The following is a 13,130-nucleotide window of genomic DNA, read 5'->3' on the forward strand; positions in this document are numbered from 1 at the left end:
ACCGTTCACTTGACAACTGATACTTGGACATCATCTTGTCAACGTGATAAAGGTTCACAGATCATACCCTCATCATGAACCATGTTACATAACTCTTTCATTCTATTTAACCTCTAAACTATCAAGAAAATATTTTCTTAATGATTCGGTTTTTTTTCGAGGTATTCTGGTAATTTGACAAGTCAGATTGTGCTATTACCATTTCTTTCTTAGAACATTAATTATATTCATTCCGAAATTCATACCTACGAATTCTGGACCATTATTCACTTGATTTAAAGTTGGGAAGATAAAACAAAAGCATGAAGCTTCAAAATATCAATGGGAGCATATATAAATCACAGTAAATTGGAGAGAGTATTAACTGTGGATGTCAATGATTATGGAAAAACAGAAGCAGAGACATCGTAATATAAGGGAAGATATAAAACCCAACAACCACCCAGAAATTATAAATCGTATATATCGATGAATATAGCAATATAAAGACAAGGGAGGACTAAAAATACTATAAAACTAAGAGTATAGTAGAAGTGAATAAATTCTTCTGGCAGCAGATGGAAATGAAGAATGACGGATATGAAGGTTAGAAGTATATCAAGAATCATAACTGGATGGAGCATATTGACGAATGCTTTAAAATAAGAATTGAGGGAGAAAGAATAAAAGGTATGAGCTGTGGAAAATAAGGAAACGAAGGGGGTATATTTATAGTATAATATCAGACAGGAAAATCGAGACAGATCATCGCATTAAATCGAAAAGAATCATAATTTCCTTAATTATCGAAGAATCAAATCTTATTGCGAAGATTTTCTCCAAATCTCTTGAACTCCGAAAATCAACCCATCTACGTCAAAAGATATGACGAAACTTACTTTTTCTCATTTCACTCTTTTGTGATAACTTCACTCGTACACTTCACATAAACAAATTGTTTTATCCATAATACTCAATGATGATAAACTCTAATTTTCAACTCGTATGAGTCATGAAAACATACTTATTGTCATCCATGACCATCCCAACCAAATGGACGAAATTTCTTTAACGGGTAGGTACTGTGACGACCCGAAATTTTTTGACCAAATTTAAGCTTTATCTTTAAATGATTTAATGTTTTCAACACGATAAGCAAAGTTTGTAATGTTGAGTCACGAAAGTTTTGGAACTATATTCATGTAATCAATTATTCTTTGACTGTTCTCGAAGATTCACGAACAATATATATATATATATATATATATATATATATATATATATATATATATATATATATATATATATATATATATATATATATATATTGTGATGACCCAGAAATTTCGACTAAATTTAAACTTAATCTTTGTATGATTAACATTTCCGACACGATAAGCAAAGTCTGTAAAACTGAATCTCAAAATTTTTGAATTACTTTTATATATTTAAATACCTTCGGTTGTTTTCGACGATTCGCGAACAATTATATGTAAAAAGATACATATATACTATAACATGAAAAGGTAACAATGTATTAATTGTTTGATACCGTACATTAAACTTATTGGTTTAAATATCTATTTGAATGTATATGATAAGTTAAAATATTTATTATTAAAATTTATTTATAAATAACGTCCAATGTGTATTTAAAAACTGATTTATGTATATTAAAAAGATATATACATATATATAATAAACGATAGTAACATTCGTTTATTGATTCAATTGATATTTAGATAAGTTAACTAAAGCGTTTAAGATGAACCAGTTAAACACTAATTTGCTACAGTGTTTTCAAATTGCCACATTACTCAAAATGCTACAGTGTTTTCGAAAATCACTAGTTGCTACAGTGAAATTGACTTTGCTACAGTGAATTGCTACAGTAAAATTTGACTTTGCTACAGTAACTTTGCTACAGTAAAACACTATTTTAAAATGTATTTTTAACAAATAACGAGACGATGATTTATAGAAGTAAATGACCAAAATACTCGAAAGTTTAAGATATACTATGAGTGGTATAGTTTATGGATAACTTAAGGCTATATTTTGACAAAGGTACGTGTCACGAAATGTAAAATGCAAGTTTTCTAAGCGTACGAAAATGCGTTCGAGAAACCGGAACCGGGACATAAGTCGAGTGATGACGTACGACTTATCGGAACAAAAATTACAAGTCTACTATGCACAAGAATAAAATATAATATATAAATAATTATATTAATTATTTATATATTTATATTTATTTTATATTATGTCGACAAGCTAGGAGCCAAAACAATGTGAGCTGTCCCTGGTCCTCATGCGAGTCGCATGGCCAGAAGGCCATTTCCATGCGAGTTGCATGACTCCAGATTTCAGGCCAAGTGCTATAAATTCTCGAGTTTTGGCCAGATAAATCACACACACATAAATATTATTTTTACTCCGTATTTATTTATTTTATTATTATTATTATTATTATTATTATTATTATTAATAAGATTATTATTAATCTTTTTATTTTTATTATTAGTGTTATTATTTTTGCGATACAAAAATAATAATGTACATAAAATATTACGACGGAGTGCTGTCCAAGTAATTTTCAAAATATGTTTTCGAGCGGGAAAGAGCTAAGGAAAATATGAGTTATTGCCAAGGAAATTATGGGTAATGTTCGGGGGTATTTTTGTGAATCAAACCTCGTGTTTATCATCTCCGATGCGTCTACGTGCTTTCCTGCAATATTGTATATCAATATTAAACTGTGAGTTTCATATGATCCCTTTTTCAAATTATATTTTTGGGCTGAGAATACATGCGCAGTTTTATAAACTGTTTTACTAAATGGATACAAATACTAAAACTGATTTTGTGTGAGTTTCATAAGATCCCTTTTACTCTCTACATTTTTGGGCTGAGAATACATGCAAATGCTTTATTAACTGATTTACAATATTTATATGTGTGAGTTTCATTTGCTCCCTTTTTAATTGCTTTTGCAATCTATATTTTTGAGCTGAGAATACATGCACTTTATTTTAAACGCAATGGATACAAGTACATACTAAATTCTACACCGAGTTTGAACCGAAAATCCCTTAGCTTTGGTAACTAGTAACTGCCGGTTATAAGAACTGGTGGGCGCGAGTAGTTATATATGGATCCATAGGGCTTGACATCCCCGTTCGAGCTAGAGCGCTAGCCTTTTAACGGACGTATGCTATTTGAGAAGCGTACACGTTGGTTTGCGTGTATTATTAAGATGATTATACAGAGGGTACAAATTATATAAACGTTAAAGTTTAGTTACCAGGGTGCTCAATTTTGTAGAACCGATTGATAAACGTTTCGGATGAAACAACTGAAATCTTGTGGTCCACCTTTTATTTAAAACATAATGATAAACATTTTGAATGAAACAACTGAACTTTTGTAATCCACATTGATATACGGATTATGTGTAATATTAAAACTATGAACTCACCAACCTTTGTGTTGACACTTGAAGCATGTTTATTCTCAGGTTTCTAGAAGTCTTCCGCTGTTTGCTCATACGTGATACAAGTTATGTGCTTGGAGTCATACATGCTATATACAAGAAACTTGCATTCACCAAACCATTACCATGTATCTTATTTTGACTGTATTGTCAACAGATGTATTATTGTAAACCATTTAAATGGTGATTGTCTATACCTAGGAATCATCAGATGTTAAAAACCTGGAATTTATATATTCATTTATGAAATACCTTTTCAAACGAATGCAATGTTACAAAACGTATCACATAGAGGTCAAATACCTCGCAATGAAATCAATGAATGACGTGTTCGTCCATATGGATTTGGAGCGATCGTCACATATATATATATATAACTTAATATGCCTATATATATATATGATTTCAAGTTATTTAGTAAATGATAGTAACATTCGATTATTGATTCGATTGATATTTAGATAAGTTAACTAAAACGTTTAAGATGAACCAGTAAAACACTAATTTGCTACAGTATTTTCGAATTGCTACAGTACCAGAAAAGCTACAGTGTTTTCGAAAATCACTATTTGCTACAGTAACAACGTACGAGTCAACGGACCAAAAATTACAAGTCAACTATGCACGTGAATATAATATAATATATAATTAATTATATAAATTAAATATATTATATTTATATTATTTATATTATAATAATATGTCGACAAGCTAGTGTACAAAATGATTGTGAGCTGGATCCCATAGCCATGCGATCGCATGGCCAAGGAGGCTAAACCCCATGTGATCGCATGGGGTACTGTTTCAAGTCAGGTACTATAAAAGCTCGATCTGGTTCCAGCTGAATCTATCTATCCCTCTTTCTCTAATATTACTCCGTATATTTATTTAATTTATTTTATTATTATTATTATTATTTTATTATTATTATTATTATTATTATTATTATTATTATTATTATTAAGATTAATATTATTATTAATCTTATTATTATTATTAGTAGTATAATATAATAATTATTAGTATTATACATAAAATACTATGACGAGGTTATGTCCAAATGATTTCAAAATGGTTTTCGAGCAAGATAGAGCTAAGGAAACTATGGGTTATAACTATGGAGGTTATGGGTAATGTTCGTGGGTATTGTTCGCAAGTCAAACCTAGTGTTTATCATCTTCGTTGCGTCTACGTACTTTCCTGCAATATTGAATCACAATATTGATACGTGAGCATTCATATCTTATCTTTTATATATTAAAAGTGTATCCATGTCTAGTGCTCGAGTATATATGTTTATGCATGCTTGTATGCTAAATTTTGTCGTTAAACAGTTTATGATGAATCACAAATTAAATACATAAATTGCTGGTAAAAGGTATATGATATGCATGTTTTTGGAAAAATGGCGAAAAATCAATAACTTTTCATTTAGAAATCGCGTAATTTCGATGAACGAATTTAAATATATGGTCAACTGAATTATGATTGACATTAATTGAATTGCTTTTGAATCTTCAATTGATATTTAAACAACTTGTTTATAAGATTGATAAATTGGATTTTCAAATATTACTAATCGAGTAAATGAATTTCTATATAAGGCACGTCTCGTCTTGTTGAGCAATTGTCAAAATTGATTGTTTTATCCTATTTTAAAGCCTTATAAAAACTATAGTTTAATTTTACAAGAATTAGGAAACTATGTGAAATGTTAGAATGTTTCGATTGCCATGATCATTCAACTATAGTATTGAGTCAGATTGACTTTTTGAAACGACTTTTGATAACTTTTGTATGTCGGTCTCGAGCATTAGGATTGTGATACACTATGACCTGACCTAGCTTGATAGACATTTATTGACCAACATATGTTCTCTAGGTTGAGATCTACGGTTATTTGGTTTTTCCGAGTTTCGGTCACATTTCGGTGAACGACTTTATGTGCTGCTAAGGTGAGTTTCATTTACTCCCTTTTTAATTGCTTTTGCAATCTATATTTTTGGGCTGAGAATACATGCACTTTATTTTAAACGTAATGGATACAAGTACATACTAAATTCTACACTGAGTTTGAACCGAAAATCCCTTAGCTTTGGTAACTAGTAACTGCCGGTTATAAGAACTGGTGGGCGCGAGTAGTTATATATGGATCCATAGGGCTTGACATCCCCGTTTGTTCCAGGTATAGAAACCCTAGCCTGAACTATAAAACAGACGTATGTTATTTGAGTTTAGTACACGGTGGTTTGCGTGTATTGTACCTGTTGGTTGCATGTATGTTAAAACAGGGGTACTTATTATATAGACGTTAAAGTTTAGTTACCAGGGTGCTCAATCTTGTAGAATATTTTGATAAACGTTTCTGGATGAAACAACTGAAATCTTGTGATCCACCTTTATATACAGATTATACGAAACATTAAAACTATGAACTCACCAACCTTTGTGTTGACACTTTTAAGTATGTTTATTCTCAGGTTCCCTAGAAGTCTTCCGCTGTTTGCTTATATGTTATACAAGATATGTGCATGGAGTCATACATGCTTTATTCGAGAAAACGTTGCATTCACAAATCATCACCATCTATCTTATTTTGACTGCATTGTCAACAGAATATTATTGTAAACTATTATATTACGGTGATTGTCTATATGTAGAAATCATCAGATGTCGAAAACCTTTGATTTAAATATTCATTTATGACGTGCCTTTTCAAAAGAATGCAATGTTTACAAAACGTATCATATAGAAGTCAAATACCTCGCAATGAAATCGATGAATGACGTGTTCGTCCAAGTGGACTTGGAGCGATCGTCACAATTTGGTGCTGTTTTTGCTGCTTTGGTGCTGTTTTAATGCTTAAAATGATGTTTTGCTGCTACTGAATGCTGTTAATGTTGCTGTTTTGCTGCTGAATGCTGTTAAAATGTTGCTATTTTGCTGATAATGCTGTTAAAATGTTGCTGTTTGCTGTTTTTGCTGTTAAAATGCTGCTGAATTTTGTTAAAATGTTGTTGAATGTTATTAAAATGATGCGGTTTTTAGTATAAAATGATGCTGTTTATTGTATGAATGATGTTGTTTGAAGTCCATATTTTTTGCAGTCCAAATTCGGTACTAACAAGTAAAATACCGGAATTACCGGTACCGAACCGGTAATGAAAAACGGTACGGTATTAGTATTCGATATTGGGTATATTCAGGATCGGTACTTTTCGGTTCCGGTACGGTTCGGTACCAGTTCCGTACCGAAACCATCCCTATTGGTTAGTCACAGTTAACCCCTATCCCATTTAGGGAGTGTGACATATTTCATTTTGGACATCATCTCGTCAAATGCGGTAAATGTAGACTCTTGATATGAATACACACAATGTTAATTTAACGATAAAACTATACTTACAATTAGTAATAAACATTTAGTCATATGAATTAGTTAAAACTAGTAAAAGTGACCCGCGCGATGTCGCGGGGTCTTTCGGGTTGCATATCATAACTGTTGTAAAAAACGTTTTGCTACGGTTGTGTTTGGATACACGAGGTTAGTACCTAGTATACATAATGGTTTGTTTTTTGAAAGACGTCCGTTTCGCGTATAGTTAGTTGCGTTGGGTTCGCAAGATTATTTCGAGTTGAATGATGGTGTCGGAAAAATTTAACGCGCGTCGAGCGAGAAGATATGCTCCGTTAAAAATTGGGGTGGAGTTTATTAATTAAAATGGTGAAATGGTGGTTTATACCCCTCTTTTGGGGGTTGAATTTGCAAATTGTTCAAAGCTTGGGGGTGGGTTTTTTTTTTTTTGTTTTTTTTTTTTTTTGCATTGTCGTTTTGTTTTGGAATTTTGGCCAAAACGACCAAATACCTCATGGGATTTAGTATATATAGGGTAATTGTGTAAGATCTTAAGTATTAATTCATGATGTAATCTCGTAAATTTGCCGGTTATAATCTAGTAACTTCATTATATGAAAATAGATAACAATACATGTACATATAGTAGTAATACCACACCAAATACATTGATAAAGAGATACATGGATTTTTGAATTTCCCACGATGAAGTTTTAGGTTTCAAATTTTCTAACCAAAAGAAATTACAAGTAGAAGATTTAAATCATAAAAGGATCGCTTCGAAAGATATATCGATCCCTTACAAACAGTGGACATGGTAAGATTCGTTCAAGACACTAAGGTATGAATTGAATCATTTCAGCTTGTTATCACGAGCAAAAGATTTCTTAAGTTTGTGAGCTTCTGTTGGCAACTTAACATCTGTTGCTAACCCTACTATTTCAAGAAACCTTATAACATACCAACCACAGTCAATTTGCCACCATTCTAACCCGTGTCGAGCTGAAAACTCAAATGCATGATGATTATTATGCCACCCTTCTCCAAAAGTAAGAATTGCTACCCACCTTTATTTGCAAATGATCGAGCATGTCATATATATGTTACTCAGTAATACAAAAACAATAGAAACTAATTAGGTATATATAGACATCTATATCTGCTTTTTACACTCAGAGATTAAGGGCAAAAACTAAAATAAAGAGGAAGGAAAATAATATAATGATATGTTATTTGGGAGGTAAGATATGAAGAACTATACTCCCTCAACCCTATATTTTAATAACTCCATTTTAGACGTCAAATTATTGACGTAGTGTATTTTTATGTATAGATAAGGATAAAAGTGTAAATTTCCTTTATAATATTAATATATTAATATATACATATAAAACTAAAAACATGTAAAAAGTTAAGAGACTGTAAAGTAAATAAAGAAGACAAGGTACGTAGTACTGAAATTTCTTAACTTTTTTTCTTTTTTGTAAGCGGACTATTAAATTGCTAGGGATAGAGATGAAGTATTAAATTATATATGCATTAACTTATTTCCTTTTTTTCTCTCTTCAAAATAGAAATGACAAATTTGGTCAAAATTTACAGTGTTACCGACGTTTTACCAATTGATTATTGATTATAAGAGTAATAACGCAAATTGTTTTTACTTTCCCTCCATTTCTAGCGTACACCAATTATTGGTACACGTACATTATTCTCTCAAAAGAACTTATCATCCAAAACATTGATGAAGTGTATACTCTTTGTGTTAGGTAGCTAAATATGACTTGATCGATGTATATTTGTTTGTAGGGATAATTTTAAGCACATATATTTAACGTTACGATTAACCTCTCTTCAAAACTTACCAATTATTTTTGGATAGGTCCCCCGTGTTCCAAGCTTGGTATCCCCATATATGACAAGCCGAGTTTACTAGAAACGTCGTATGATATCCAAATGTCATTGCAACTCCCTATATTCGAAGATAATTAATTCCATTAGTTAATCATATGATGTGTGTTTATTTAAAAAGAACAAAAATAATGTACACTAAAAGCTTATATTTCAATTTTGTTCAAAAACATTCGAGTGAAATAGTCTTAATTACCATAGTCCACGAAAGGTAAGGAAATCCACCCATATAGTAAAAAAAGCTTCCCCAAGCAAACGGATGGATTAAATAGGTTGTTTTAATGAACCTATAAAATGCCTGACTCTTTAAATCCTCAACATTTTTACGTTCCTGATACTGCAAAACAAAATTATATTAAAATTCTTACATAATATGTGTAATTGCAAACATTATTGTAAAAAATCACGGTTACTACTGATTAATTTCCGATTACTTCTATCTAGAAAAAGTGCACTGTAATTTTCAAATTTCATTTAATTAATCGGTTAACATAGGTTAATGGTTCAAAACTAGATTTGTAAATCAAAGTTGATTAAAATCAAAATTGATATATATTACTTTAACATGAATTTAAATTTGAATTTGAGAGGTGTTGAAGCAATTTAACGATTTTAGACATTCATATTTTAAAAGATTACTTTTTTCGAACTCCGGATTAATTAGTCCCCGAATAGAGAATTTTGTAACATTGATTGCAAATATGTGAGAAACTATATACAAAGTACGTACCTTTTCCATAATGTAGCCACTGTCAAACAACCAACCCATATGACTAAACCAAAATCCGAAGGTGGGAGAGTGTGGATCTTTCTCAGAATCAACAAATTGATGGTGATATCTATGCATGCTCACCCAATATATTGGATCCCTCTATATATAATACATATATAATCACATATCACATATATATAATTAAAACGTAATTAAAATCATCTCAATCTTCAATTAAACAAATCAAGTATCTTACTAGGTTGTATAAGTCTCGAAATATACTCTCCGTTCAAAAACGAAGTTTAAGAATAACGTCATTTTTATAATCTACTCGTGTTAAAATTACAAATATACCCTTTATCTTTTAGCAAGTTTTGTTTTGCATGTGTAAATATAATTAAGGATATAAGCTAACATGAACTCATATTTTTTTCTATCTATTGAATAGACAATTAAATCGTGGACTATAATATCGAATAATGGGAGCAAGATCATATATATCTAAAATATATTGTGTAGAGTGAAAATTATCAGAAAATCTATTGCAAGTATCCAAATTTGATAAATTTACTCTCATTTGATTTGTGTATGTACGGATTTCACGCGATCGATCACCTATGTAGATGACTCGAAATGCCAATTATATATTACTCCTTAGTCCATGAGTCCCAATTTAATAATTACTACTTTAACTTTATTTCTTAACTTCGACTTTAAATAACATTTTTTGTGTTATATAATATTTAATAAAATTATATCAAATGAAAAAAAAAATTAATTTATTTATATAAATATATATCATCAGTATTATATTAAAAAAATTATTTGAAGTTAAAGTTAAAAAACAAAGTCAAAGTAGTATTATTAAATTGGGCACAATGGAGTATATATACACTCCTATTATATTTAGTATATTGTATACATCAAATCAAAGCTCAAAGATAAAAACATAGAAAAAAGAGGTTTATCCACTTTTCATACATTTTAGAGAGTATGATGTATAAGACAAAGTGATAATAACAAATTAACAAGCACCATGTCTAAAAAAGAAGTATATCCACGTATGTACATACCTGCATACTGATTACTCCAAGATAAGCAAAGGTGTACTCGAGCCACTTTGGGAGATTAAAACTACGGTGCGCTAGGTTACGATGAAACGAGACAGTTATACCACAAATTCCGCACAACGCGTACATGAAACACCCAAAGAAAAATGCACCCCAAGTAAAATGAAATGGTGCACAAAGTGCAAGCAAATGAACAGATAAAATCCCTGTAGCCATTCTGATATCAAGAGTCCTCCATTTGCGACTCATAAAGAGGTTTCTTTTCCTAGTAATTACGACATCAGAGAGCAGTATTTTGCCATAATCTGCCGCCTCCTTTGCACCTCCGGAAACTGCGATCAAATTTACCATTTTTGTATGGTATGCTAGTATGTTTTGATAGTGCCTGTATTTATAAGGAAGTAGGTAATTTTACGAGGTTAGGTGAGTAGTGTACTGAAAGTTGATTAATGATTTACAAAATAGCTGATGGCACATTTATCAATAAGCTTTCAAATTAACCCGTTTAGGAGTAGTGTTGATTCAAATTTACTAGCCATGCAATGTGTATCGATCCGTTTTTATAAGCAGGAGGTTTTTATTTGTGCTGGAATTTGTAGGTGTTAATTGATTAATTCAATTCCTATATCCTAATACAGCAAAATATCATACCTTTCAAGGGTTGTTTTGCTTCACGATTAAAACATGATTAGTTGATTATTAGTATATATTCAAATCATAAATAATTAACTTGATTTATCGAAAATGTTCATATGATTAGGGTTTGTATTGTAGTACACGGGAATTCCTAAGATAGTCTATGTGGTTTAATTTGTCTATAATTGATGATTTGGTCCTTGTGGTTTTTTCCGACTACGACAAACCATGTGATTTGCAAATCTTGCAAATATAGTCCATCATACTAACGGTAGTCAATTTAGCCTGTTAAATCTAATCATGTGCTAAACACGTGACAAGTAAAATAGTACTTTATGTTACCACCTTATCTTTAATACTTGTTTCTCTTTCCTTCTTTCATTTCATACCAAAGGGATGTTGGTGATTTTAGCATGATCCAACGTCATTTTAGTTGATTGGATTGCTAAGTTAAAAGTGCTTGAACTATTGAAACGCTACACGGATTTGGGGAGTGTGGAGTACACGTTCGTAAAGTGTAAAATAGTTTGAGGTTATGTTAGTGAGCTTGAAAATAACATTGGAACTTAAGGAATGCAAAACGCGACTTGAAAGAATGTGAAACTCGACTTGAAAGGCTAAACACACTTGAAAATGAGCTTAAATTTGATTTTGGTGTGCAGTAGCTTTAAGCCGCGGCGCGGCTCATGGGCCCGCGGCGCGGCTTAAAGGGTGATTTTGAGTTCAAGAGTTTTGACATTTTTGAAAGTGTTGTGCTTTGTTAGCCCGCGGCGCGGCTCCTGGACCCGCGGCGTGGCTTAACACTGAACTCGCTGAAAGGGTGCTTTTTCAATCCAAAAGGCACATTTGAACCCCAAACGTTATAGGGTTGTTCCAGGACATTTATGAATGGTTTTTTCATGTATTTGGACTTGTTTAAGCACAAATACATGGGTGTGACATTCCAAGTATTATGTTGGTTCATATGAAAAGGTGTGACTCTTCAAAGACACCTTTTGATCCATTATAAATATATGGATTCATTTCCATATGAAGGGTTAGACACTTTACACAATGTTCCAGATTTTGAACATGTCTAACACTTTCAATGAAATGTCCCGTTCATATTGATTATAAACGTTCCATATTAATTGATTTCGTCGCGAGGTTTTGACCTCTATATGAGACGTTTTTCAAAGACTGCATTCATTTTTAAAACAACCATAACCTTTATTTTATCGATAAAGGTTTAAAAAGCATTACGTAGATTATCAAATAATGATAATCTAAAATATACCGTTTACACACGACCATTACATAATGGTTTACAATAAGAATATATTACATCAAAAATAAGTTTCTTGAATGCAGTTTTTACATAATATCATACAAGCATGGACTCCAAATCTTGTCCTTATTTTAGTATGCAACAGCAGAAGCTCTTAATAATCACCTGAGAATAAACATGCTTAAAACGTCAACAAAAAATGTTGGTGAGTTATAGGTTTAACCTATATATTATCAAATCATAATAATAGACCACAAGATTTCATATTTCAATATACATCCCATACATAGAGATAAAATTCATTCATATGGTGAACACCTGGGAACCGACATTAACAAGATGCATATAAGAATATCCCCTATCATTCCGAGAAATCCTTCGGACATGATAAAAACGAATTCGAAGTACTAAAGCATCCGATACTTTGGATGGGGTTCGTTAGGCCCAATAGATCTATCTTTAGGATTCGCGTCAATTAGTAGATCGGTTTACTAATTCTTAGGCTACCAAGCAAAAGGGGCATATTCGGCTTCGATCATTCACCCTTATAATGTAGTTTCATTTACTTGTGTCTATTTCGTAAAACATTTATAAAAATGCATGTATTCTCATCCCAAAATATTTGATTTTAAAAGTGGGACTATAACTCACTTTCACAGATTTTTACTTCGTCAGGAAGTAAGACTTGGCTACTGGTCGATTCACGA

At 31.5% G+C, this 13,130-nt stretch overlaps 1 protein-coding gene across 1 annotated transcript; it reads right to left on the minus strand.

Annotated features, from left to right (window-relative positions):
- Positions 1-7,532: 7,532 nt before the first annotated feature.
- Positions 7,533-10,871, minus strand: LOC139894151 (palmitoyl-monogalactosyldiacylglycerol delta-7 desaturase, chloroplastic-like). The gene is made up of 5 exons (XM_071877349.1): positions 10,524-10,871; positions 9,469-9,609; positions 8,935-9,075; positions 8,693-8,799; positions 7,533-7,894 (listed from the first exon to the last, which is right to left on the minus strand). Exons 1-5 carry the CDS (start codon positions 10,869-10,871, stop codon positions 7,681-7,683), a joined length of 951 nt encoding a protein of 316 aa, XP_071733450.1. The 3' UTR covers positions 7,533-7,680.
- Between the last annotated feature and the right edge of the window lie 2,259 nt (positions 10,872-13,130).

Source organism: Rutidosis leptorrhynchoides, chromosome 2, assembly GCF_046630445.1.
Source record: "Rutidosis leptorrhynchoides isolate AG116_Rl617_1_P2 chromosome 2, CSIRO_AGI_Rlap_v1, whole genome shotgun sequence".
Taxonomy (NCBI): Eukaryota; Viridiplantae; Streptophyta; class Magnoliopsida; order Asterales; family Asteraceae; genus Rutidosis; species Rutidosis leptorrhynchoides.